This window comes from Macaca fascicularis, chromosome 14, assembly GCF_037993035.2.
Source record: "Macaca fascicularis isolate 582-1 chromosome 14, T2T-MFA8v1.1".
Taxonomy (NCBI): Eukaryota; Metazoa; Chordata; class Mammalia; order Primates; family Cercopithecidae; genus Macaca; species Macaca fascicularis.
The window spans coordinates 21708178-21732580 of NC_088388.1; the positions used below are offsets into that span (position 1 = coordinate 21708178).

The 24403-nt window shown below is 41.8% G+C and overlaps 1 protein-coding gene across 5 annotated transcripts in view; it reads right to left on the reverse strand.

The window, feature by feature from the left end:
• The window catches only part of EXT2 (exostosin glycosyltransferase 2), a 206904-nt gene that overhangs the window by 158209 nt on the left and 24292 nt on the right, over positions 1-24403 (reverse strand). For all 5 annotated transcript variants that reach the window (XM_074013872.1, XM_065528278.2, XM_015434882.3 and 2 more), the window contains 3 exons: positions 19148-19343; positions 17147-17286; positions 13961-14054 (listed from right to left, as the gene is read on the reverse strand). In XM_074013872.1, the coding sequence (XP_073869973.1) occupies positions 13961-14054; positions 17147-17286; positions 19148-19343 (430 nt within the window). The remainder of the gene's footprint in view (positions 1-13960; positions 14055-17146; positions 17287-19147; positions 19344-24403) is intronic.

A 24403-nucleotide genomic window follows, 5' to 3' on the forward strand; every position in this document is an offset into this window, starting at 1 on the left:
CCACTGTTATTACTACACATTCCCAGAAAAATGACATTGAGAATCGTGTAGGTCCAATACCATGTATCACTGCTGCACCTGACCAGAGGCACATGAGTCCTCTATGAACTGCTTGCTGGTAGAAAGCCCCATCTTCTGATTAAGGGTTATAGAGATAAGCTCTGCTGGTGATTCTGAGGGAAGACCCCTGTGTATGTTCCCCAAATTGGGACTCTTGAAAAGAGGGAGCTACACTTGCTATGTCAGTGGCTGTCACTTTTTCTCCTTGCCCCTCCTCACCTGAAGAATGACAAACACCTATGAGTAGGAGTAGCTGTGGTTTGTTATGGCAGGGACTCTCCAGATAGATTCACGTCCCAAGCCCCCAGCCCAGAAAGCCTACAAAAATGGGAGTAGGAGTGGTATGTGAAGTTTGAAAATTCCCCCAGGGAACTGTATCCCTCTCTCATCTCACAGTCAAAAGTTGCTACAGTAGGAGATTAGACAGCTGAACTCCTTCTGTTCCCATAGTCTCTAATCTAAAAGTATTCCCAAGGCCAGGTGTGATGGCTCATGCCTGTAATCCCAGCACTCTGGGAGGCCACGGCAGGAGGATCACCTTAAGTCAGGAGCTAAAGACCAGCCTGGTCAACATAGTGAAACCCCGCCTCTACTAAAAATACAAAAATTAGCCAGGTGTGGTGGTGCACACCCGTAATCCCAGCTACTCAGAAGGCTGAGGCAGGAGAATCGCTTGAACCTGAGAGGCAGAGGTTGCAGTGAGCCAAGATCACGCCACTTCACTCCAGCCTAGGCAACAGAGTAAGGCTCTATTTCAAAAAATTAAAGTAAATAAATAAATAAAAGTATTTCCAAAGATTATACTTACTGATATATCATATGTGAAGTCATTTACCGCTTGCTAGGCAAAGAGATTCGGGGGCAATCATGATTTGGAGTTATTCTAAGCTGAAGGGGGCAGGACTGGGTCTAATACTCCCTATGCACTGCTTCACAGTCATGAGCATGTTACTCAGACCCTTCAGTGTATCACTGGCCTCTAGGCTTCCTCATTCCCATCAAATGCCAAAATACCACACTGCTGCCCTCAACCATAGTCTGCAGCTTAAAACCAAAGGAGAAACTCAAAGGGCTTTCTAAAATATAAATAATACATATATAAGATCATTAAATCCTGATCAAATAAACCTGAAACTTAAAAAAAAAAAAACTTCAGTATAGATAGACTTCAAACATTTGGAAAGAAACCACTTGTTGCTCTTCATAAGAAAGTATTGGAATCTGAAAGAACAAGCGAACTGCTTTCCTACTATTAAAGTCCTTATCAAAATGGGCAGTAAGTACCCACTTAAATATAACAAATTAGCCTTTAAGGTACCAGTAGAAAAATAACTATATTGCCAGAAATGGCTTACATGGAGCTACTTTTGTACTCTGAGTGAAGATAATGAAATAAATACATGTGACTGTTGTCTAGACATTCCCAAGAACAGTAGCACAGAATTATAAGATGAATTGTGCTATTATAAAACTATAAATGATGCCATGCCAAAAATAATTAGGCAACTCCAAATTCTCTCAGCCTCTGCGATGCTTAAGGAGACACTATACACATAAGTATATAAGTTATTTTAATATTTATAAATAGAGACAGAAATCCTATGTTTCTGTTGTTGCCAATATTTGTAGCATGTTAGCCATCAACATACTAAATTCGGGCAAATAAACAAAATGACTTATTTTATTAATCAGTTTAACCCTTACTTGAAGGTTTGAAAACACTGAGTTCTCTACCAAACATACTGACACTTGATAATTTACAAGTTATTGTATTGTAAACCTAGGTATTTGTCTAAGTAGGTATAGCATGAATTCACAAACCTGCACTGCACTTCCTGTAATGATCATTATTTTTCAGAAATATTTGTCAAATAGTCCCACCCTGTGGGAAACCAGCCCCAAGGAATCAGATAATTCTTATATAGGCTGCAAATTAACATTTAACACTTTTATTAGACAGGCTATTTCCTAACGCAATATCCCATATTGGGGATTCATGACAAGGAATTAAACCAATGGTTAACTTTAGAGACAATTCTCCAACAAATGCCCAAGGAGCAAAGTATGACCATTTCACCCACCACCTTCAAAAGGCTATGTAATGAAGATTGTTCATGATCATAAATTTACTGACAACTTCCAACATACTTAAAAAGTATTTAGTTTGTTAAAAGTATATTATAAGCAATAACACCCAGTTCACTGTCCTAAATTAAATTTAACTAATTAGACGTTATCAACTTAGTCATCAGAAAAGTATGGAAAAGTGATTCTACCACTTTGGAGTTTGGGGGATTTTGTTTTGTTTTGCTGCTCATTTGGTTTTTGCACAATTACAGTTGGTCCCTTGTATTTGTGGTTCTGTATCTGTGGTTCCACATCCATGCATTTAATCAATCACGGATCAAAAACATTCAGAAAAAAAACTGTGCCTGTACTGAACATATATAAAATTTTCCTCTTTTCACTTATTCCCTAAACAATACAGTATAATAACTATCTGCATAGCATTTACATTGTATTAGGAAGTATAATTAATCTAGGGGTAAAGTATAAGGGAGGATGTACATAGGTCGTATGCAAATACTATGCCATTTTGTAGCGGAGACTTGAGCATTCTTGAATGCTGGTATCTGCAGGAGGTCCTGGAACCAATCCCCCACAGATACTGAGGGATGACTGTACTCTTACCCACAGGAGCTACATGAGTAATATCATGAATCAGTATATTTTATTATTTGTTCAATGACAATCCAAGATCAACAGTTATATATGTTTGACTAACTTACTATAAAAATTCTTGCTTTTGCCTCAACCTCAAGTTAAATGACTATTTTAAATTGAACACACTTGCAAAACTGCTCATGTCCACTTGAAAAAGGAAAAATAACATGTTTGTGCCAACAAGCTGTACAGAGTAGTTAGAAATATATATGCCCATTGGATTTTGCTTATCACTACTGACCTCTTCCTAAAAGCTTTAGTTAGAAGAAGAGCAGGAAGATATAAAGTACATTCTGAGGGCTTATTCTATCCATCCATCCCCCTCTGGAAGTCAAAGTTGGAAGGTTTAAAGGAGAAGGCGAGTAAGGATGCTCTTTTTAAAATGCCTGGAAAAACATTCTGGGCAGGAGATGCCAAAGATTTTGGAGCTCCCATCAAACCACTGGCCTTGATCCAGGTAATGGTTTTTCCTTCCCCTCAGCTGTCTGCTGCAGTTTTCCAGCAAAGAAAGAAAGAAAAGTGGTAGGATAGAGGGAGGAGCAGCCTCTAGTCCACTTCTCTATAACGGAGAGGGTAAAAAGGGCCAAGCATCCCAGGCTGACATTTATGGAGGGCCTGGTGTTTCCACGATACTCTCCGGGAGGATTATTGAGGGTTAACAGTCTGGTCTAAAAGGGTCAGCAAAGCAGACTGATGAAAGTCCCTTTCAATTCGATGACAGTGATGCTGTGGAGGCAGAGACAGCAGGCTGGAGCTGGCAAAGACATGCGAGCAGAGGTCCAGCCAGTCAGACTGCCTTTAGGAAAAAAAATTCATTGCAAACCTGGCCACCCTAACCCTTCAAGTTGCCCAACTCACTTGCTGAAGCATGAAAGCACAAACTGCCAGTGGAATGGCATTTCTAAGCTTGGGATAAAAATAAAAGCCCTTGGAAAACCCTCTTTTGCCTAACCCTTCCTGCCCTGCCCCTACCAATGGCCAATGGCGAGGTTACGGACCTGCAAAGGTTAATTATCTTGCTAGTCTTTCACCTCTGCATCACTGACCCACCACCCAATCCCTTCTGCCTGGCATTTTTCTTCAATTTTAATATCAGAAGTTTCACACGCCTGCCTGAGCTCCTGGACTCAGCAGAAAGGCCCATATAGCTGTCAGCAAACTGATAAGGACTTTAAAATGACTCCACAGGGCCTCTTTATAAAGAAGAGCCAAAGAAGCCCATAAAGAAAAGGGCAGGGGCCACGGAAACCAGCCGCTCACACTGTTTTAACGTGGCATTAAAATGAGTTGCAGATTTATGGCAGTGCTTTAGCCCCTGGCCCAAATCATGTGGGGGATGAAGCTCGTCTCCCCTCTCCAGCGGGATTTCCAATATGGGATGGAGCTGGCTAGAAAGAAATGGGGGAAGGGAGGCAGAGGCAGCAAAATGGGGAGAAGAGGAAAAGTGAAGAGGCAGAGAGCACGATGAAAATCAGATATCAGAACTCATTCTCCTTTCGGCAGGATGTGAACAGCTATTTCTAAAAGGTATGTAACCAGTCCTCCTAAATTCACATAAAAATGTCCTTTATTTTTAGCTTATACTCAGTAGACTGCAGCTCCTCAGCTGTTTACCACTCAAACATCTATTCTGACTTTAACTTTCCTCTACAAGTTTTTTAATTAAAAAATGAATAAACTTATGATCAGACAAAGAAAAGAACGGAAGGGGGAAAAGGCTCAGTACCATTTTTTTTTCCATTGGAAAGGGGAAAGAAAGCAATAATATTTTATCCAAATGTGCCACTGAATTAAAAAAAAAAAAAAGATCAGCTAAAGAGTCACTGATTTTTATCTCCCTACATGTCATTCTGATCCTCACACATACACGCAAAAAAAAAAAAAAAAAAAAAAGAGAGAGAAGTGAACCTCTTCCATGCCAAGATGTAAAATGTACACCAGAACCCACAGGAATAAATTCCCTTTCAAGTTTCCAAGCCCAGAAGCAAATGCATAATACATCCGTAGTTGTAACTTACTGTGGTTCTTTAAGACCACTCTGCATTCCTTGGAGGCTCCTTCTAATACTCAAATGCTGACTGCCAGCATAGAGCGGGGGGCCAGAATCTACATGCTCTGAGTGATCTCATTTAATCAATACAACTACTCCATGTTATTATCAGCTCCAGGTTATAGATAAAAAAACAGAAGCTAAAAAACCGGTACACACCCAGCAGAGCAGGATTCAAATTCAGGTCTCTACAACTCACAGGCCCCCGGGGCTTTCCAGTACCAACATTCTTCAGACTTTCTGGACTGGGACCCACAGTGAGAAACACACAAATACATTTTATGCAACAACTCACTACTGGAACAAAAGTTACAGGAAATATTTACCCTTACTTTGTATAAAGCTCTCTAATAGTTTCCTATTATATTTCATTAAAAAAAAAATGCCAGTCGTGAACCACTGAATTGATTTCATGATCTCCTAATGAATCATTACCTTCAGTTTGGAAAATACTGCAGTACACCATGAAAAAAAAAAATCACCAGACTGGGAGTCAGGAGACCTAGGTTCCAGCTGCAGACTGGGCCTAACAATTCGTTCTGAAGATTACTCCAACTCTAGGGCTTGCTTGCCATTTGTAAAATACAAGGAATGGGATGAATAATTTCTAAGGTCCCTTCCAGCTTTTTGATTTCTTTCCTAAATCTCTTCAATTATATTCACTGCTTTCCCCTTGCCTCACAAATCTTTTCATTACCTTCCGCTTGTTAGTTACCATCCTTACCTTCAGTTCTCAACCAAGTTCTTTGTTGCTGGTATTCAAAGCTCTCCCCTGCCTCCCATGCCTGGGCCACCAGATGCTCCTCTTACCTACTAGTCTTTCCACAGAACCTCCTGGTGGAAGTCAGTGCCCTGATGCTCACCCTCCCTATCTGAGGTTACCCAGTTGTGAAGATTCCTTTCACCTTCTGATCCACTCTGATCTTGAGGTCATTCCTGGCTCTCCTTAGCATAACTGAGTACATAGCACTCCTGGCCTTATAATTTATGTATTACTGAAAGTTCTCTTTCCAGCAACCTGAGGGCTCTTCTTAAAGACAAGATCTGTGCCCACCCTTTAAAACGTCTCCCTCAATATGCCAATACAATACTAGGAACAAAGCAAGCAAGTCCTTAATACATATTTATTTAACTGATTTGCATTATGAAATTAAGGACCCTAATTCTCCTAAATTTAAAGAATGCTCAGGTGAGCTACTCTTAGAAAAGTCACCAAACCAATTAAAACTGGTATCACAATAAGATGAGTGACTATTCTATACAGTCTAAGTTCCACATACTACTCAACTATATTTGCCTAAAGACAAGACAGACCAAGGCTACCAGGGAAAGTAGCTTTATGGTCTCTCCATCTAGACTGTGAGAATTTAGATTTGCATTATGAAATTAGGGACCCTAATTCTCCTAAATGTAAAGAATGCTTTGGTGCGCTGCTCTTGGAAAAGTCGCCAAACCAACTAAAACTGGTATCACAGTAAGACGAGCGACCTATACAGACTAAGATCCACATACTACTCAATTGTATTTGCCCACAGACAAGACAGACCGAGGCTGCCAGGGAAAGTAACTTTATGGTCTCTCCATCTGGACTGTGAGGATTTAGATCTCAGAAGCTATACAAAACAACTGCAAATCAGTCCAAACCTTAAAGACAGGAAAATTTATTTACAGGCCCTAGTGCATTGTAAATCTGAGACAGTTCTATTAAAATGCTTTTCTTGGCTTACCATCAGATACTTGGTAAAAGTCTTTTTCCAACAAGGTTCTTAATACCAAAGTCGAAAAAAATAGTTAAACACATAAAAATCATCCTCCTTAGGCATTCCAATTAAATGAGGCCTTATTTTATGCTGCTTTAAAACAACACATATTGACCACTTTCCTTCACAATAGGGATATACATACATAGGAGAACTCAAACAGAATATAGAGTGCTACTGGAAAAAAAAACCCTGAAATTTAAAATATCCCACAAAATGATTACACCCATCACCAAGGCTCTCCCACTGGCCAAAGAGCATCCATTTGTATCAGAACCATGGTTGTCTATTTCACAGGAAGAACTCCAGGGATCAGGTCAATGTGCTCTGTTTAAGGGAAGCAGCCAGTAACTGTTTAAGGGCAAGTACAAAAGCAGAGACTGCAAAACACAGCTTGAAGTGGCATGTCAGAGGGGAGGAGGAGGGGCAGGGAATATTTGGCATTTTTTAAAAAGCCCCAAGAGTCCAGTTTATGTATATTTTTAAAAATCCTCAATTTCACAGTGGGGGTGCAGGGTGGATAAGAATGGTAGACATTATAATATTGATACTGGAAATTAGAGTGAAACCTTTTCCACATTCCTCATAATATATTTCCAGGGATGTGTCCAGTCCTAAATGTCTCAAGCAACCACTTTTTCAAGGAAGACTATTCAATAAGCACTTAGCTTGAATTGTTGGGAAGCTCATCCTGATTTTTACCCTCAATCCAGGCCACACAGCTCTGTGGTTTGAATGAAGTTGTAGGCAGCAGAACAGAGTGTGCTGCTTGTCTGTCCTTCACATGTTGTGTGGTCTTGGGAGGATTACTTTACGTCTCTTTATCCTCAGTTTCTTCACATAAAAAAATTGAGATTACTCTTCTAATGGCCTAGCTTACCACTCTGTTGAGTCTGCTTTGTAAACTGGTGTACGCTGGGGGTGGGAAATGAGAGAGAAATGGACACAGACAGCTATATAACTGTCATGGACATAACAGACCGGCCAGCGGCACAGGGAACCCTCAGATAATACATCAGTCCGGGTTGCTAAGGTTTCTAGACATCTGAAGGTTTACACCTTTAAGCAAATAACACTTTCTAAAAATAAAACAAACATTTTAAACAGAAAACTTTATAAAATATATTATGCAAGATCCAATATCTTAAAAACATACATGCTAAACGAAATTAAACTTAGCTTAGAGATTCAGGGGCATCACCATGAATAGTAATTTCTATATTTCCTCGATTTTAAGATGCCCCATTAATAATAATACTTTTGTGGGAAGAAACAGAAACTACGTTTGATGTTCAAATTGATGATAAGACTTATTTGGATGTCAGAAATTCAAAATATGGAAAATAAAGATGTACTTCTCTAAATTGAGGAATTCTGCCATCTTATAATGATATATCCAGGATATAGTGAAACCTGAAAAGCTGGCTGTCCTTACATTCAACATGCTGAAAATTCTTTATTATTAAAAATAGCTTTTCCACCCAGTGCAGTGGCTCAAGCCTGTAATCCCAGCACTTTGGGAGGCCGAGGAGGGCTGATTGCTTGAGGCCAGGAGATCGAGACCAGCCTGGCTAACATGGCAAAACCCCATCTCTACTAAAAATACAAAAATTAGCTGGTTGTGGTGGCGTATGCCTATAATCCCAGCTTCTTGGGAGGCTGAGGCACGAGAATCACTTGAACCCAGGAGGCAGAGGTTGCAGTGAGCTGAGATTGCACCACTGCACCCCAGCCTGGGTGACACAACAAGCCTCTGTCTCAAAAAAAAAGAAAGCATTTCCATCTTCTTTATTCATACCAGATTGGCAGATAACCCATCTCAGATACCTTCACTGTTAGTAGCCTTTCTTCACTTTAAAAGTGTGGCTTCCAAACTACTACAACTATGGAAACCAAATAATTAAATGTGTTGAAATTGTATGCAAGTAGGATAAAATAAGAGACCCTTCATGGGGCTCTCCTACAAAGTACATGAACTTTGGTGTATGCACACACATTTACTGTTCTGTGGCCTCTTCTACTCTCTTCTTGATCACTACTAGGCCCAACTATAGTCTAGAGGTTTTATTTTCTTAAAATAAAAGTGCTTTGTCTTTTTCCTAATCAGCCCACTACATCTTCAAGTACTTCTCTGCAGCACCAATATTTGGTATGCTTATAGAAAAATATGAAGGCACATTGAGATGGATCAGTGTAGTAGACTGAAAAGAAACTGGTATTTTAATGTACCCCAAGTGTTAAAGGCTAGAGAGAAAAGAAGATGCTGAATGTTTCTGCCACCTCAAAGGCTTCTAGTCAATTGAGTACAAAGAAGAGTTCAAAGGCAAGGCAGGCTCCTGACTTCCACCTCCTAGTGTGGCTGAGGTTAGAGGTCACTGCTGGTGGAGCCACTGACCAATAAAAGAATGTTTGGAAATTCTACTCAACAGATAAACTGGGGATCCATTTACACCTTCCTCCCTATCCACACAAACATTTCTAACGATACAGTCTAGTGTCTATCCAGCCTTCCGAGCCCCCAGATTGTGTACTTTTTCTTTGTGATTCAGGGGAGACTGGGGATATGAATGTTCCATTTGACTACAGAAAAATATTTAGCTGCATACTTCTGCCTGCCTTCCAACATAAGAAAGATGGCTGATGGAACTCTCATCTCAAGGCCTATCTCAAATTCTACATCTCCAATAAATTCATCCTGACAGCTTTAGCCCCAGCTTTCTCTCTTCCATTTCAGACCCTTAATGTACATAGAAAAATTGGCATCCTCTTCTCAACTTTCTTTATGCTTATACCCATATATCCCCAACACAACTATTAGTCCTTTGTGAATGTGGATCACGGATTTTTTTTATCTCCTATAATCTCTCCCCGCTCCCCGCAAAAAATAATAGGAATTCAATAAATTGACTAGTTAATCATTAGCTCACAGGACAATAAAAGACCAACTGAGAAGTCAGCTTTATACTGTCACAACTACTATCTTCTACTGACTTAAGGAACTGTATTTTAACTTCCCCACAAAAAGCCCTATAAGCCCCCAGTAGTCTGTCCAGTGCCACGTACGGCAGCACTGCTCACTGGTGACCTTCAGGAATAGATACCAGAGACACAGGTTGTACTTTTTTTCAAAAGTCTTAATCTAACTATAGCTGTTACTTACATTAGGCTCTAACCTTGTTGTTAACTTTTTGGCTGCTACTATCACATCTAAGGTCAAGAGGGGAGTTTAATTTCTTTTCTTTGTCAGGCAGAATGACTTTCTGCCTTGGTACACACAAATTCCCATCACAACAAGGACTTCCACCACTGCAGACATCGGTCAGATCATAGCCTTTCTGATTCTAAACTCTAAGCTGCAAAGTGTTGCTCCAATACCTTCCTCACCGAGATCCTACCCCACATTTCTGGGGCCAGATCAGAAAGTTTGGCTCTATTGCATCTAGGGAGAGTAAAATCCTGTGCTAAGCACTATTTCTTCCTCATCTGAAAGAAATGGTCTCTAGAGAGCAGCTATCAGGAAGATGTCAGTGTGAAACACCAGAGTGGCTCATGGCATTTAGGATTTCTTGGAAAGATTTAAATACTCAGAGGGAAAATGAGTTAATTAAAAGTGGATGGAGCCCTCTGCTGGCTACAACTGTTCAATGCAGCTCCGTAAAGCTAGTTCAGAGTTTCTAGGCAAGCAAATCCGATCCTCTGTTCCTCACCCTGAGTTCATTCTGACACATCATCTAGGGCCTCCAAGATATCACCTACTGATACAATAGGCTTTCCCCTAAAAGTTGATGCCTGTCTTGCAAAAAGACCCACCTCTGACCTCCCTAAAGAGAATTCACTAAGATACAGGAACTTTTCAGAATCAGGTGTTTTACCATTTTTTTAAATTACTCCTGCCAAGGTCAGGTTAAGTCAATAGAAGGTAAACAGAAAGCAAAATGACAAGAATGTTTTGGAAACAGTGTATTTTGTTACAGAGCCAAAGAACTCTAATTTTAGAGAGATGAGACATTAACGATCTATAAAGAACAGCGGTTCTCAATCAAAGCAATTTTGCCTGCCCTCCACCCTCAACCCCAAAGGGAACAAGTGGCAAGCAATGTCTAGAGACATTTTTCGTGATCACAACTTGAGTGGCGGGGGGTGCTATTGGAATCTAGTAGTAGTTGAAGAAACCTAGTCATCCTTCATACCTAACTGGAAATTACTTTAACCAGATAATCTCATATCTAATTGAGATCAGCCCTCCCTAGAAATGTGGGGTTGGGAGAAGAAGTGAGGTCAGTTTGGGAATATGGATTACTCAGAGAAAGGAGTGGGACTAGTGAGGCGCCGCAGTGGAGAGCCTTAGACAGTCCGAAAGCAGCACAGGGAAAGAGGCTGTCAGAAAGCAGAGAGTTAGAAAGGGGGCTGGGAAAGTGCCAAGACCACCTTTCTTTTCAAGCTGGCGTCGTGGACTGTTCACCAGAGGAGGCAAGTGGCCCTTGTGACTAGAGCTGTTCAAGGGGAGAAGAGATGACCACTAAATTATTAATGTTGTCAAGGAGAGTAATATTCTTGGTAGGGACAAGCATTTCATAGAGTTTTTTAACAGCCACATGGAATATGAGAGATTATTTAGCCAACCCCTTCATTTCATAAATGAGGAAATGGAAGCCTAGGGAGCTTGGGGACTTACCATGGTCATGCAATTCAAAGGGACAGAGCCAGGGATCGAACCCAAGTCTTCTGACTCTAAGTATGTCTCTTTGGACCCAAATAACCCAAAAGTACACTGTTTTAAATGACCGGCATTCATTCCATCTCAACCGCTCTATGATTCCGAGCCAATGCTGAACATGACGAAGCTTATCTCAGATCTGCAGTTCCCATACCACCCTCCTACGGGCAACAGTACTCCATGAGCTGGCAGTAGACGCCGCTCCAAAAACCAAATGATTCTCTTTCCCAGCTTCAGGGTGGAGGGGTAGAGAAGAAACTGAATAAAATTTGTACATTTTAACCTCCCCAGTTTTTTCTTGACCTTTCTAGACTAGATTCTAGTATAAAATAGTCTCTGCTTTAGCATATAATTCTCTATTTAGTTTTATTAATAAATCAAAATTCCATAAAAAGTAACAAAAGTGGGCCAGGTGTGGTGGCTCACGCCTGTAATCCCAGCACTTTGGGAAGCTGAGGCGAGCGGATCACTTGGGGTCAGGAGTTCGACCAGCCTGGTCAACACGGTGAAATTCTGTCTCTACTAAAAGTACAAAAATTAGCTGGGCATGGTGGTATGTGCCCGTAGTCCCAGCTACTCAGGAGGCTGAGGTAGGAGAATCACTAGAACCCTGGCGGCAGAGGTTGCAGTGAGCCAAGATCATGCCACTGCACTCCAGCCTAGACTACACAGTGAGACCTCTTAGGGTAAGGAAAAGATAACACAAAGCACACAAATATTATGACTCCTTAAGGAGCATTTCCTTCTACACAAGTTTTAGGAACCATAGATTTAGATAAAAAATCTAGAGATCTCTGGACTGATTTTCTGATTCACTGAAACTTAGATGAAATCAGTGGTTAAATAACAACTGGGAAACCCAGAAACTTAAAACGAACATGAGGATGTTATAAAGAAACTGCAGGGAAGCTAAAACTAACCTGTGATTTGTGTTCTAACCAGAATGCCAAAATGTTGTACAGATGAGGTCACTGAGGCCCAGAGAAGGCAGATCCTTAACCTAAGGGTACAGAGTTTGTAACCCACAGAGCTGACACCAAAGCCAGGCAATCTGAGGTAAGAACCTACAGACTCAATCTGTGTCTAATAAGAAGTTCACTGTCATAATAAAGAGGGTGGACTGAACACATCCACTGACCCCTCTCTCTCCTAAAACCCTAAAATGACAAAGAGGAATTTTCTAAATTAAGGTATGCATACCCTAAGATAAAGAAAATGAAAGACAAGATAACAGCATCAGAATGTGGAAGCTGAAAAGTAGAGGAAGAAGTGGTAACTGATGCTATAGACTCAAGACAGCAGCCTCCTAAATCAGCCGAGAAAAACTTAAGTCACATTGCAGAGTCCCAAGTCAGGGGAAGAGTGGGGTTCAAGCAGGAGGACAGACTGAAACTTTAAGAAACAGTCAGAACATCAGATCCCCTCCCCACATAGCCAGGCAGATGCACTGCCCCCATCCAGACAGAAGCCTGTGGCCCATTCCTGGGACAAGGCCAAATGCAGGCTCTCTGCCTGAGGGTGGGGGTGCTGAACTAACAGCAGGGGGTTGCAGGGGGCAGCTATGCACTTACTGCTGAGAATCTGCCAAGCCTCTTTTCCGGCTCTTCTCCCACACAGGTGATTTTGACAAAGATTAAACCTTTTTTAAAGTCCATTAAAATTTTCTGGGCCAGGCGCAGTGGCTCAAGCCTGTAATCCCAGCACTTTGGAAGGACGAGATGGGCGGATCATGAGGTCAGGAGATTGAGACCATCCTGGCTAACACGGTGAAACCGTCTCTACTAAAAAAATACAAAAAAAACAAAAAACAACAAAAAAAAACTAGCCGGGTGAGGTGGCAGGCACCTGTAGTCCCAGCTACTCGGGAGGCTGAGGCAGGAGAATGGCATAAACCCGGGAGGCGGAGCTTGCAGTGAGCTGAGATCCGGCCACTGCACTCCAGCTTGGGCGACAGAGCAAGACTCTGTCTCAAAAAAAATAAAAATAAAAAATAAATTTCTGGGACAGTCTTCTTAACTTTTTCACCTTGCTTGATATTTAAAGCCAATTAAATGTCCTTCAGAAGAAAGAAAGGGAAGCAGGACTCAGGGAGACACCAAGTGGAGTATGAGACAGTCAGAGAGCAGCCCAGGGAATGGGGCATCAGAAGGCAGAAGAGAAATTTGGAAAGAGAGGCAGGAAAATAGCAAATGTTCCAGAAGAGAGGGGAGGATTCCCTAATTACAAAGACTGACTGAACTGGGAACCTGGCTAGTTTGTGCAGCAATAGCATCATGGTCAATAGCTACACAGAAGTATTACCCTGAATGGTCCAGCTTCCATGGCTGTCTTAGTCACATGACTATCACCTGCTGTGACTACAAACCCTCCAAAGAGCTTCAGCTTTGCATCTGCTATGGTAAGACCCTAAAATTGCAGTAGGCTTACCTCTGCAGAGTTCTCTGAGAGTTATTATTTCAAACCTTATTTGATGCAACTTGCCTAACACTAATTTCCTATTGTTTAAGTTTGGTTAGTTGATCTAGTGGAGGAAGTAAACCCCAGTCAGGCATTCAGCTCCTGTCCCTCTGTATCCAAACAGTCAAGGCCACCATTTCAGTACCACCCATGTCACATCCCCAAGAGGGCTGCTTGGACTTGGCCTCTTACCTGTCTCTGCATTTCTTCAATCTGTCTTTGAGGGATGCTCTGCAAAATACTGTACACATCTGACATCTTTTCTTCTGGTACAACCACAGATGCTCTGGAGACAACAGCAAAACAGTTTACATACACACAGCCCTTCACAGAAAGCATTTCTACACACAGTCTTGTTTCATTCTCACAAGCAGAAACAACACCCCAAACCTCCTTCAGCCCCACATCCCTTCCGGTAAGTATTCTCTCTTTCCCCTCCCTTCCTCACTGGCTGAACTTCTCAAAGGAGTTCTCTTACACCTTCATTTTTTAACCTCCCACTCCCTACTCCATTAATCTTTCATCCTGCCTCCACTCCACTAGTGTGCTGTAGCCACACTGGTATTCTTTCAGTCACTTGAACACACCATGCTCTGCCCTACCATAGGGCCTTTGCATGTGAAATCCCACCCACCTAGTACACTACTCTTTATTCCCTTTCTAAATTAACAAACACTTTTCTCCTTTAGCTATCCATGCAAATCTATTCATTTATCTGGTGTATATTTATGGAAGCCCTATTATAAGTGTTAACCCAACAGTGAATTAATCAGACAAGGAAGGCGAGAGAGTAAGCAGGCCAGGAGAATGCCTGGGGAACAGCATTCCAGGCAAAAAGTCTAATAAGCAAACAGCCCTGAAGAAGCACCATGGAAGCCAAGTTCCAGGAACAGCAAGGAGGCTATTGTGGCTGGAGCAGAGTAAATAAGGCAGAGAATAATACCAGGAAAGAAGAAATGGGACAGATAGAGTCACAGCAAAGAGTATTGTAGGCCACTGAAAGACTTGTGCTTTTTTTCTGAGATGGGAAGCCATGAGAGGGTTTTGGGCAAAAGCATGATATAACCTAATCATGTTCTAACAGGATCATTCCATCTAAAGTGTTAGAATAAACTACAGGAAAGCAAGAACAGGAGCAGAGAGAACAGCTGGGGAACACTGCAAAAGCCAGGCAACAGATGCAGATGAGGGAAGACTTGATGATGGGGATGACAGGGTACAGCCCACAGCGTTTGCTAACAGATTAGATGTGGTGGGTAAGAGGAATAGAGGACTCGACAATCACTTTTCCTTCATTACATTTAGCAGAGTTTGTAATTACATTTGTATAAATTAAAGATTAAACTCTAACCCTCACTTCTGCAAACTCGGCCACTCCATTAGGACAGAAAGTGTGCCGGGCTCCACTCACCAGTGTATCCTCAGCACCTGGTATATTACTGTCTTGCACACAGTGAGCACTTGATAAACATTTGTTAAGTAAGTAAATGATTTCCACTATACAGATGGGAGAACTGAGACTCAAAGAAGATTAAGTCATTTGCTCAGATCAAAAAGTCAGCCAGTAAGAGAGCTGGTTATCTCAGCCTAGGCCTTCTGACTTTCAATCCATATTTAGCACAACCCAAGCAGATCTAGATTCAGACTCAGCTTAGAGTTACCGCCTCTGTGAAGCCCTCACCAATGCCACGGCCAATGACAGTGTGTGTCTCCCCCTCCTCCTGGCATCCCATCCAGTCACAGCTGTCTCATCACAGGATTTGGTAACTGCTGATTTACTCCTCTGTCTTCCACCACTATACCATGAGTGTCCCCGAGAAAAGGTTTGGCCTTGATTGTCTCCCTACACTTAAGGTAGTACTTAGTAAATAAAAGGTACTTAATGAATGCTTTCATTGGGAGATAAATGCTGGAAGTGGCTCATCGCTTCTCTAAGACATGAAAAATAACTACTTGCTCTCTTCTTTCAAGCTGAGTTAGGCAGTTAGGCTCTCTCCTCTTTGGGTTTCCACGGTCCCCTGTGCATACACCTGCTCTGACATTTACCATAAAACATTATCACTGGTTTATCTTCTCTCACTAGATTCTAGTCTCCTTGGAAACAGAGACTCTATGTTACTCACAAGAGGCTCTCCAATCAATGTGAGATGAATGAATAAATGAATGAATGAATGAATGAATGAACTAGAGCTATTCAAGTTGTTCAAATACTGTGGTGATCAGATTTGGACAGAAATATCGAAAAAGTTGGGAGAGGAAAAAACCAGTAAACATTTGAGGCAAGAAAAAGACTGAGAGATAGATATGAATGGAATTAATTTTCAACAACCTTCAACCTGCAAAATCTTGGGAAAATGAAGGATGACAATAGAGGGCTATTCTGTTCATTGCAATATAAATGGCGAATACCCAGTAGAATGGAACTGGGTCCATCTGTACACTGGGAATGTCCCTAAGCTTTCATCTACATAGAGGCCCTCCACCACCAGCTACAACATTATGCAAAATCGATAGAGACTATAGACCAGTGGTTCTCAACTCTGACTACAAATCAGAATTACCTGGGAGCTTTAACATTCAGAGCACCCAAGAATTAGGCAAGGCTTTTTTTTTTTTTTTTTTTTTTTTTAAGTTCTCTAGGTGACTCTACTCTGCAGTCAGAGTTGAACACTGGTCTAGGCTTGCAGTTGGTAACCATTTTCCGAAAAGCAACAGTCCCCAACCTTTTCGGCACCAGGGACCGGTTTTGTGGAAGACAATTTTTCCACGGACTGGGTTTGGCAGGGAATCGTTTGGGGATGAAACTGTTCCACGCCGATCATCACGCATTAGTTGAATTCTCATAAGGAGAGCACAACCTAGATCCCTTGTATGCACAGTTCACAGCACGGTCCACGCTCCGGTGGTAATTTAATGCCACCACTGATCTAACAGGAGGCAAAGCTCAGGTGGTAATGCTCAGTGGCCCGCTGGTCACCTCCTGCTGTGCAGCCCGGCTCCAAACAGGCCACAGTCCAGGATTTGGGGACCTCTGTGATAAAAGGCCAGATACTGATATTTTAAGCCCTGCATGTCATCCAATTTCTGTTGCAATTACTCAACTCCGCCAATGTGACACAACAACAGCCAGACTATATATAAAGGAAGGGACATGGCTGTGTTTCAATAAAACTTGACTTACAAAAACAGCCAGCCTGAAAACTGGCCTCAGTTTGTGAACTGCTCTAGGCCAATGTATGAACTCTCTTGATGGAAAATAGAGAAAAACTATCTGTAGTAGTTCTTGAACCAGGGTATACATTACAATGACCTGAGGGGATTTTATTTATAATACACGCAGAACCACTAGTGTAGAGTTTACCAGAAGGTACTACCCACCTCTTCCAGTCAAGAACTTCAGAGAAAGGCAAAATATAGGAGTCTGCAATGACAACTGGGACACAACCAGCTTGTAACACATCGCTCAACATTGCCTGGCCCAGCCGAGCTCCACGAAGGACCACACAGAAAGTAGCCTCCTGCAGGAACACAAAGAGGTAGGAGATCACAAACTAGTTTTGCTGATCCACTAACTTTGATCCCTATAGACCACAAAGTTTCTACAAGGGTTGACGCCAAGCAATACTGAGGCATCTTGACACAAAAATGCCAAAAGACAACAGCTCACACCTGTAAAACTTGAAAAGTTTAAATAGCTGCAATGTTTTGTATTAATATTTCTGCTCTTCAGTATTGCTTCAATGCCACCACTGTTGGCCTTCTGAAAATGTTCAAAGTCAATGTCAAAGTCTTCCTCTAGACAGTTAACAATGTGACTTTCCACAAATGGGTCTCTTTAGGCCCTAGTGTACTATGTAAACACACCACAGCACACTGTCTGACATCTCTTACAGTACTTACCTCAGCCCACCTTATAATGGAATTATTTTGTCTGGGAATTTCAGGCTCTCTAGAAGACCCCCTATAGGGAAGGTATCAAATCTCTTTTCATCTTTCTACCCCCCATAGCATCTAACAGTGTGCTTTTTATATAGAAGATATTCATTTCATGAATTCAATGCCTCTGAAAAGATGTTAAGACTGATATGTTCTATAAAAAAAAGAAATCTAATGAAAAATGTCTTCCTCACTCACTCCCTCAAACCCCCTCAATGTGGGGAATACTTGGGAAAAGGAGAGACGTACCACAGAAAAAACAGTTGCAATAGGTAAACCAAAATACAGAGACCCTAACTGTCTAACTTCCTGTTTCTCCCAGTTTTTGCCTCTTAAGGAGGGGAAAAGATTAAAAAACAAAACAAAACAAAAACAAGAACAATTAAAAAAAACACTAATCTTTAAAGCTAGAGAAAAGGAAAATTCAGTAAAAGAAATAAAGGAATCCAATATTCCAAACACCTCTGGGGATAAATGAGAAAAGCAGCAAGAGGAGAGGAAGAGAAGTCACCGTGGTGCCCGGAGGTGCAGGTGGAAAGCTCCCCTGACCTCGAGAGTCAGCATCCAGATGTGGACACATGTGCTGATAACCATTTTTCCTGTCTAGACAAAGGTTACTATAAATACTCCTGCCCTCATCACCACTGTTACCAGCCAGACATTCCAGAGGGAGTGCAGCACTTTTTGAGTGTATTTTTACAATCCCGGTATAGGCAACTCTCTGGAGATTAAAAAAAAAAAAAAAAAAATCGCACCAGCTCCTTTATGTTTCTTCTTTAACTAACCTGTGCCCATTTTAAATATTTAAGTAAACAAAGCTCAATTTCTCATTTCCTAGCCCCCATACCATTGGAATGTCAAATATCCTACATATAAAACATCCCCAAAGGGACTGCTTTCCCTGTGGTTATAGAAGTACAGCCATTCCCATTATGTAAATAAAGGACATGCTACTGACAGGACATGCTAAAGGTGGCAAGAACACCAAATACCAAAACGATAAAAACAACCCCCAAACCCCTTCACTCCAGGGGAAGTTCACTGTGGCTCTGTAGGCCAGTATGGTCAAGGGATGCAAGTTGCCACCTCAAAGAAGAAAATTTCTCTGGACTGCCTTATGAATACAGGGGTAAAAGCAAGATACATTTGCCTGATTTGTCCATGTGGCTTCTCTGTGAATCTATAAGATTTGTGTTTTTGAAGTATAATGAATATCTGAAAGGAGTATGAACTCTCATAGGCCAAGCAGCTTTGCACGAACACAAGACACCAGACATCCAAGTACCTCAAGGTCTACGTGTCCAGTAAAGAACAATGCTACGTTTTCTTCCCCTTGGGTAATTCTAGTTGCATGTGGAAAACAACTCAGGATTGTTGGGCTCAATTTTAACCCATGGAAGCAACATCTACCGAGCCTTGGGAGAGGTAATGGATGACACTCACCTGTAGCACCTGTGGGTAATCGAAGACCTGGTGCTTGTGGCAGCGCTTACGGATAGAAAGGCCACCCTCTGAGAGGTTGGTGCATTTATCAAGCACTAACACTGACTCTCCGTGTTTGACCTGGAGGGCTTCTAGGTCTTCTCTGTACTCGGGATGGAGACCCACCTGAGACGATATGAGGAAGTATCGCCGCGGACTACAAGGGAAAAAAACAGGTGATTGGCAAATTGCAGCTGGTATGTTAGTCAAGGTAAGACAAACTTTGATATTAAACTTATGGCACTAAGTGTTTCCTTACCAGTCTTGACATCCACTGATTTTTTTTTAAATTATCTTCTGTAGTATTAGTAAATATTTAACATATTATATATGGTGAGAAGGTAAGATATGATTCATTCACACACTGAAATATTATGCAATCATAACAAATCTTATTTGGGAACAGTTCTTGATATTGTGAGGAAATGCTTACAATATGCTAAGCTGACAGCGCATGCTATAAATATGTGTGTGTGTATGTAGAAAGAGAGAAACTAACTGATTATTTGGAAGGCACATCAGAGTGTTGTCTTAGTTACATCTGAGTCCCCCATCTAAAAGACCCTGGAAGCTGGCTGCATTCTTCAAATGGGGGAAGAGGGAAGCTCAATGGGAAGCACTGGCATGCAACTGAAGGACTCTGGAAAGGGCTCCTCCTGGCTGTTGAACAGCATCCCTGTGCAATGGAGGGGCTCCAGGGAAAGTCCCCATCATCATGGCCACATAAATGGGAGGGAGACCGAATTGGTAGTTGAAAACAAGAAGTAGAAAAAACGATCTTCATTAAAGCCTGGAATCTCCAGTCTTAACATCTGGACGGCAAGGATGTGTAAAAGAAAACAAAGAAAGAAAGATCTCCAAGGGTCTAGTGCCATGCAGATCTTCACAAGAGACAGAAATGGGAACACAAAGTTAGTAAGCCTGAAGTCAAGGGGACGATTTTGGGGAGACCAGATGGGAAGTAATTCCCTCCTGGAAGACAAGACCCCCACAAGACAGACAGAGTACAGAACATAAAAGCTATACGGGTTGAGCATATCAAGTCTGTAAATCTGAAATCCAAAATGCTCCAAAATCCAAAACTTTCTGGATGCCAACATGACGCTCAAAAGAAACACTCATTGAAACAGTTTAGATTTCTGGATTTGGAATGCTCAACCAAGAGTATAATGCGAATGCTCCAAAATCTGAAAAAATCAGGAATCCAAAACACTTCCGGTCCCGAGCATTTTGGATAAGGGATACTCAATCTGTTTAGGCCGAGGGACCACAAGGAATCAGTGTCAAAGAGAAGAATTACAGAAAGCATGTTCCAGGAAGAAATGAAACACTCATCAGGCCTAGAAGCAACACCCAGTGAAATCTAGCTCAAACTGGTACAGCCCAGGGAAGATACTAGGACTACATATCTCTCACAGGCAACGCCACCACGCAACCTAGAGTTTGTGAACCCATCCTTTTTTTTTTTTTTTAATTGTTTTTGGCTTTGAAGAGAGAACGGTAATTGTTACTTTCGCTTAGTTACTCAGACTTGTTTGGAAGTTCTAGCTGGGGAGTATCTCACTCAATAATTATACTCTAACTGAGAAGGTCATCTTCTTTTACAGAGGATTAAGCTTCAGGTCCAAATCACATAAAGCAATGAGTGAAGGTGAACACCCGCCTAACCAGCCAGACTAGTCAAATAAACCCAGAGAAAAGAGCAACCTATACCACAGCCAGGCTGCTTTTACATCCTCAGAATCAATTCTTTTTTTGGCCGAACTAAGAGCAAAAGGCACTTCCCACATCACAATTAAGAAAAAAAGGAACCAGCAGACTCCCTAGAACTTCACTGTCTAATAGCGACTAGCCACCTGAGGCCATTTAAATTAAACTAATTAAAAGTAAATAAAATTAAAAGTTCAGTTTGTCAGTCACATTAGGCCCATTGCCAGTGCTCAATAGCCATACGTGGCTGGGGGCTGCCTGACAGCACAAATGTAGACCATGTACTTACTGCAGAAAGTTCTACTTAATGGAGCCGTTCCACGAGGTAGGCGAGAGTCAGAGGCCAGGGTGAGGGTAAGTGAGATAAGAAAGATATACAGCAGCAACCCAGCAGGGAGATGGTGTGGATCAGCTGTACAGACTGGTTCCTTTTTCCTGGCCCATTTCTTCCTAAATTACAATTTATTGAGCAATATGTTGAATATTTATAGCCAAAAGTATTCTTTGTAGACATTGAAACAGGCTTTTGAGTTCTACTCCCAGCCCTGAGCCTCAGTAATTTCTCTTTTGTAAAAGTATTAATTTTCAGAGGATGACTTAGTGATGGCGAGATCACATATAGGGAGCACACGCGGTTCATCTCAAAGTAAACACCATTTTTGCTCAAATTATTTCTATAATCAAACTTACCTGTTTAAACTAGAGGAAAATTTATAGTCAAACCCACAAGACAAGCAGGGAAACTTCCTCAATAATTAAAGCTATTCAAAAATGAAATGGACTGTCTTGTGAGTTGGTGATTTTTCAGTATAAACCAGAAACTTTTTCAGGAAAAAGTTACTGAAAACTCATGCTTCAACTAAATGGTCTTTAAAGGTCTTTCCAAACCATAAGATCCTGGTTCTTTGAAGGATCTCATGGATGTTTCTGGAGCCTTTCTCTTTAAGTAGAGCTGATAGCACAAAACTAGTGTTCTACCCTCTCCAGAAAAAGAATAAACAGGTGGGCATCCAAGAGGGGTGAAGAGGCTGTCCAGGCAGAAGTGCATAGAGTGTTGGAGTCCCAGAGGGCATTTCTGCATGGTCGGGTGGGGAAGAAGGCGCATGTGGAATGTTCAAGTCCTAGTGGGGTGGGAGCTTCTGCTTAAGAGAAGAGTAGTAAGGTAGCCTGGCGCAGGATGTCAGAGCCCCAGAAGGGAAAAGAAGGCTTCTGTGCTGGGGTAAGGGTTATGGGGATGCTGGAGACCAAGTGAGGTTAGGAGGGCATCTGGGCAGCTCATAACAGAGTGTTAGAGCCTGGGCAGGCTGAGAAGGGTGCCCAAATTGTGGGGAGAATGGTGGTAATGATAGCATCACTCCAGCGCTAGAACCCAAGAAGTGTGAGGAAGGCATCTGTGCCAGGAGGGTGCAGAACAGCACAACGTGGGGGGTCAGAGTCTGAGCAGGGATGAGGAGGGGTAGGGAAGGCCTCTGTGCAGTGTGGGGGCAGGGGGACAACAGAAGTTTGATTAATACAAGAGGGTTGATCAAATAAGTAAAGATATTGAGGATAATGGGAGCCAGATTTCTAGGAGTCAGAGAAGGGAGTTACAAATATGGAAAGAGAGAAAACCAGAATGCCCCTGCAGTGTCGGATGGAACTAGAGATACTGAGATGAATGCATGGTTTTCAATACAATAGATAGACATCTATCTGTACAGATATAGAAATAAATACAGATGTCGATGTGTGGTGCTCAAAGAAACTCTGAAGAAAGACTCTGGGTTAGCTTTCACTGATAAGAAATAAAGTTCTATTTTAGACATTCAGTTACCAGGATCACTGGATCCCCACTCCACTGCTACTCCATTTTCAACATAAATGTGTAGATGTGAACGAGTCTAAAAATGTGTCCCCTGCTTGCATGCTGGCTGTCCCTGACAGGGCAGATGGTTGAAGGAGTATGCCCATTTTAGTTTTAAGCCAACTACATTTTAAGGTGGATTTGTTTTTCTTTTAAAGGCTAAAATGACTATCTATGGCTTTCATGTCTCCTAGCAGCACTGATATCTAAGTTTAAGCAAAACCATGCTGAGAACTTGAAGTCTCCCTCAATAGTAACAGTTGTAAACTCCCAATTTAGTTCCTTTTAGAAGGAAAATGACAAGAATTCCAGCTGAGGCCAAAACAGCTGTGAGAAGCAGCTATCAATAGCAACAATCATCCGCTTTCCATTGAACAAATACTGACAGAGATTTAAAACAAAAATAAAAGCAAAGCTCTCGCTATTCTGTATAGCCCACAAGAGATGTGGGAATTCCCTTAAACAGCAACTCTCACAAGGACCAACAAACCCAAAACACTGCCATGAGGTGGCCCACCCTGCCTTCTCCCAAGTCCCTGGCAGGACGATGAGTCTGAACCTGTCTTCACTTTTTTATTTTTTTTTGTCTGGGTTTTCGGGGGCAGGGAGGGGTGGTGGTGGGAGATGTTCTTATATAAAAGTTAACACCACAAGAGCATGGCCAGACTGCAAGCTGGCACCAAAATGGACAGCACGGGCCCAAGCCAACTTGCAGAAATTGGCCAGCAGAGGTAGGTTCATGCTCAGTGCAGACTGACCTTTCGGTGCTACCCTGAAGATAAAACAGACGCTCCTGTCGGGTTATTGAACCACAGAACTTTAGAAACTAACTAACACCTTTTCAAAGGATCCAGTTAAAGATATTAATTCCGGCTGAGTTATACACAAAAATTAGAGACACTAAATTACTAGGAAAATACCACCAATATATAATCTCTGAAACTAATTATATATCGATGTATCTAAATCTCTGAAACTAATTATCTGAAAATGAGTTTTACTGTTTGGAGTGGTTTTTCTCCTTTGTTTTATTTTCACTAAAGCTTTTATTTGCAGTTTTCTTCCCTGGATTAAATCTGAAAGGGATCAAGAGTCCTAAACCAATATAAGAGAGCTAGATTATATGAGAGGGATTAAACAATAAAGAGAGTTTGGTTCACGTGGTCTCAAGAAAAGTGCACTTAAGACAGAGGCCCACAGGCAGCTGAGCAGTCGTAGCAGACCAGTCCTCACATGTCACTCTCTGCCTCACCCAGGGTTTCTCAACCCCAGTGCTGCTGACATTTGCACTCAGTACTTGTTGTTGGGGGCTACCCTGTCCTGTGCAGAGAAGGATTAACATAGCAGGCCTGAGTGTTCTCCTTAGAAAGGCTTGCTTATAAGTTTGGTTTTTGGCTGTCATCTGGAAACTTGGATTTGGAGAGGGTTCCCATCATCCCTGGGAATGATAAGGGTGGCTCCCTGTGTTCAAACTGCACACACATGTGGTTTATGCTGAACACATGCTTTCCTTCTAGGAGTCTGGAAGTTTGGCACGTGCCAGGCAGAGACAGCCTATGCAATCAGCTCCTAAGAAAGGCCCTGGGTGCTAAGTCTCTGACGAGCTCCCTTGGTTGACAGCATTTCACAAGTGTTGTCACAGCTTGCTGCTGAGGGAACTGAGC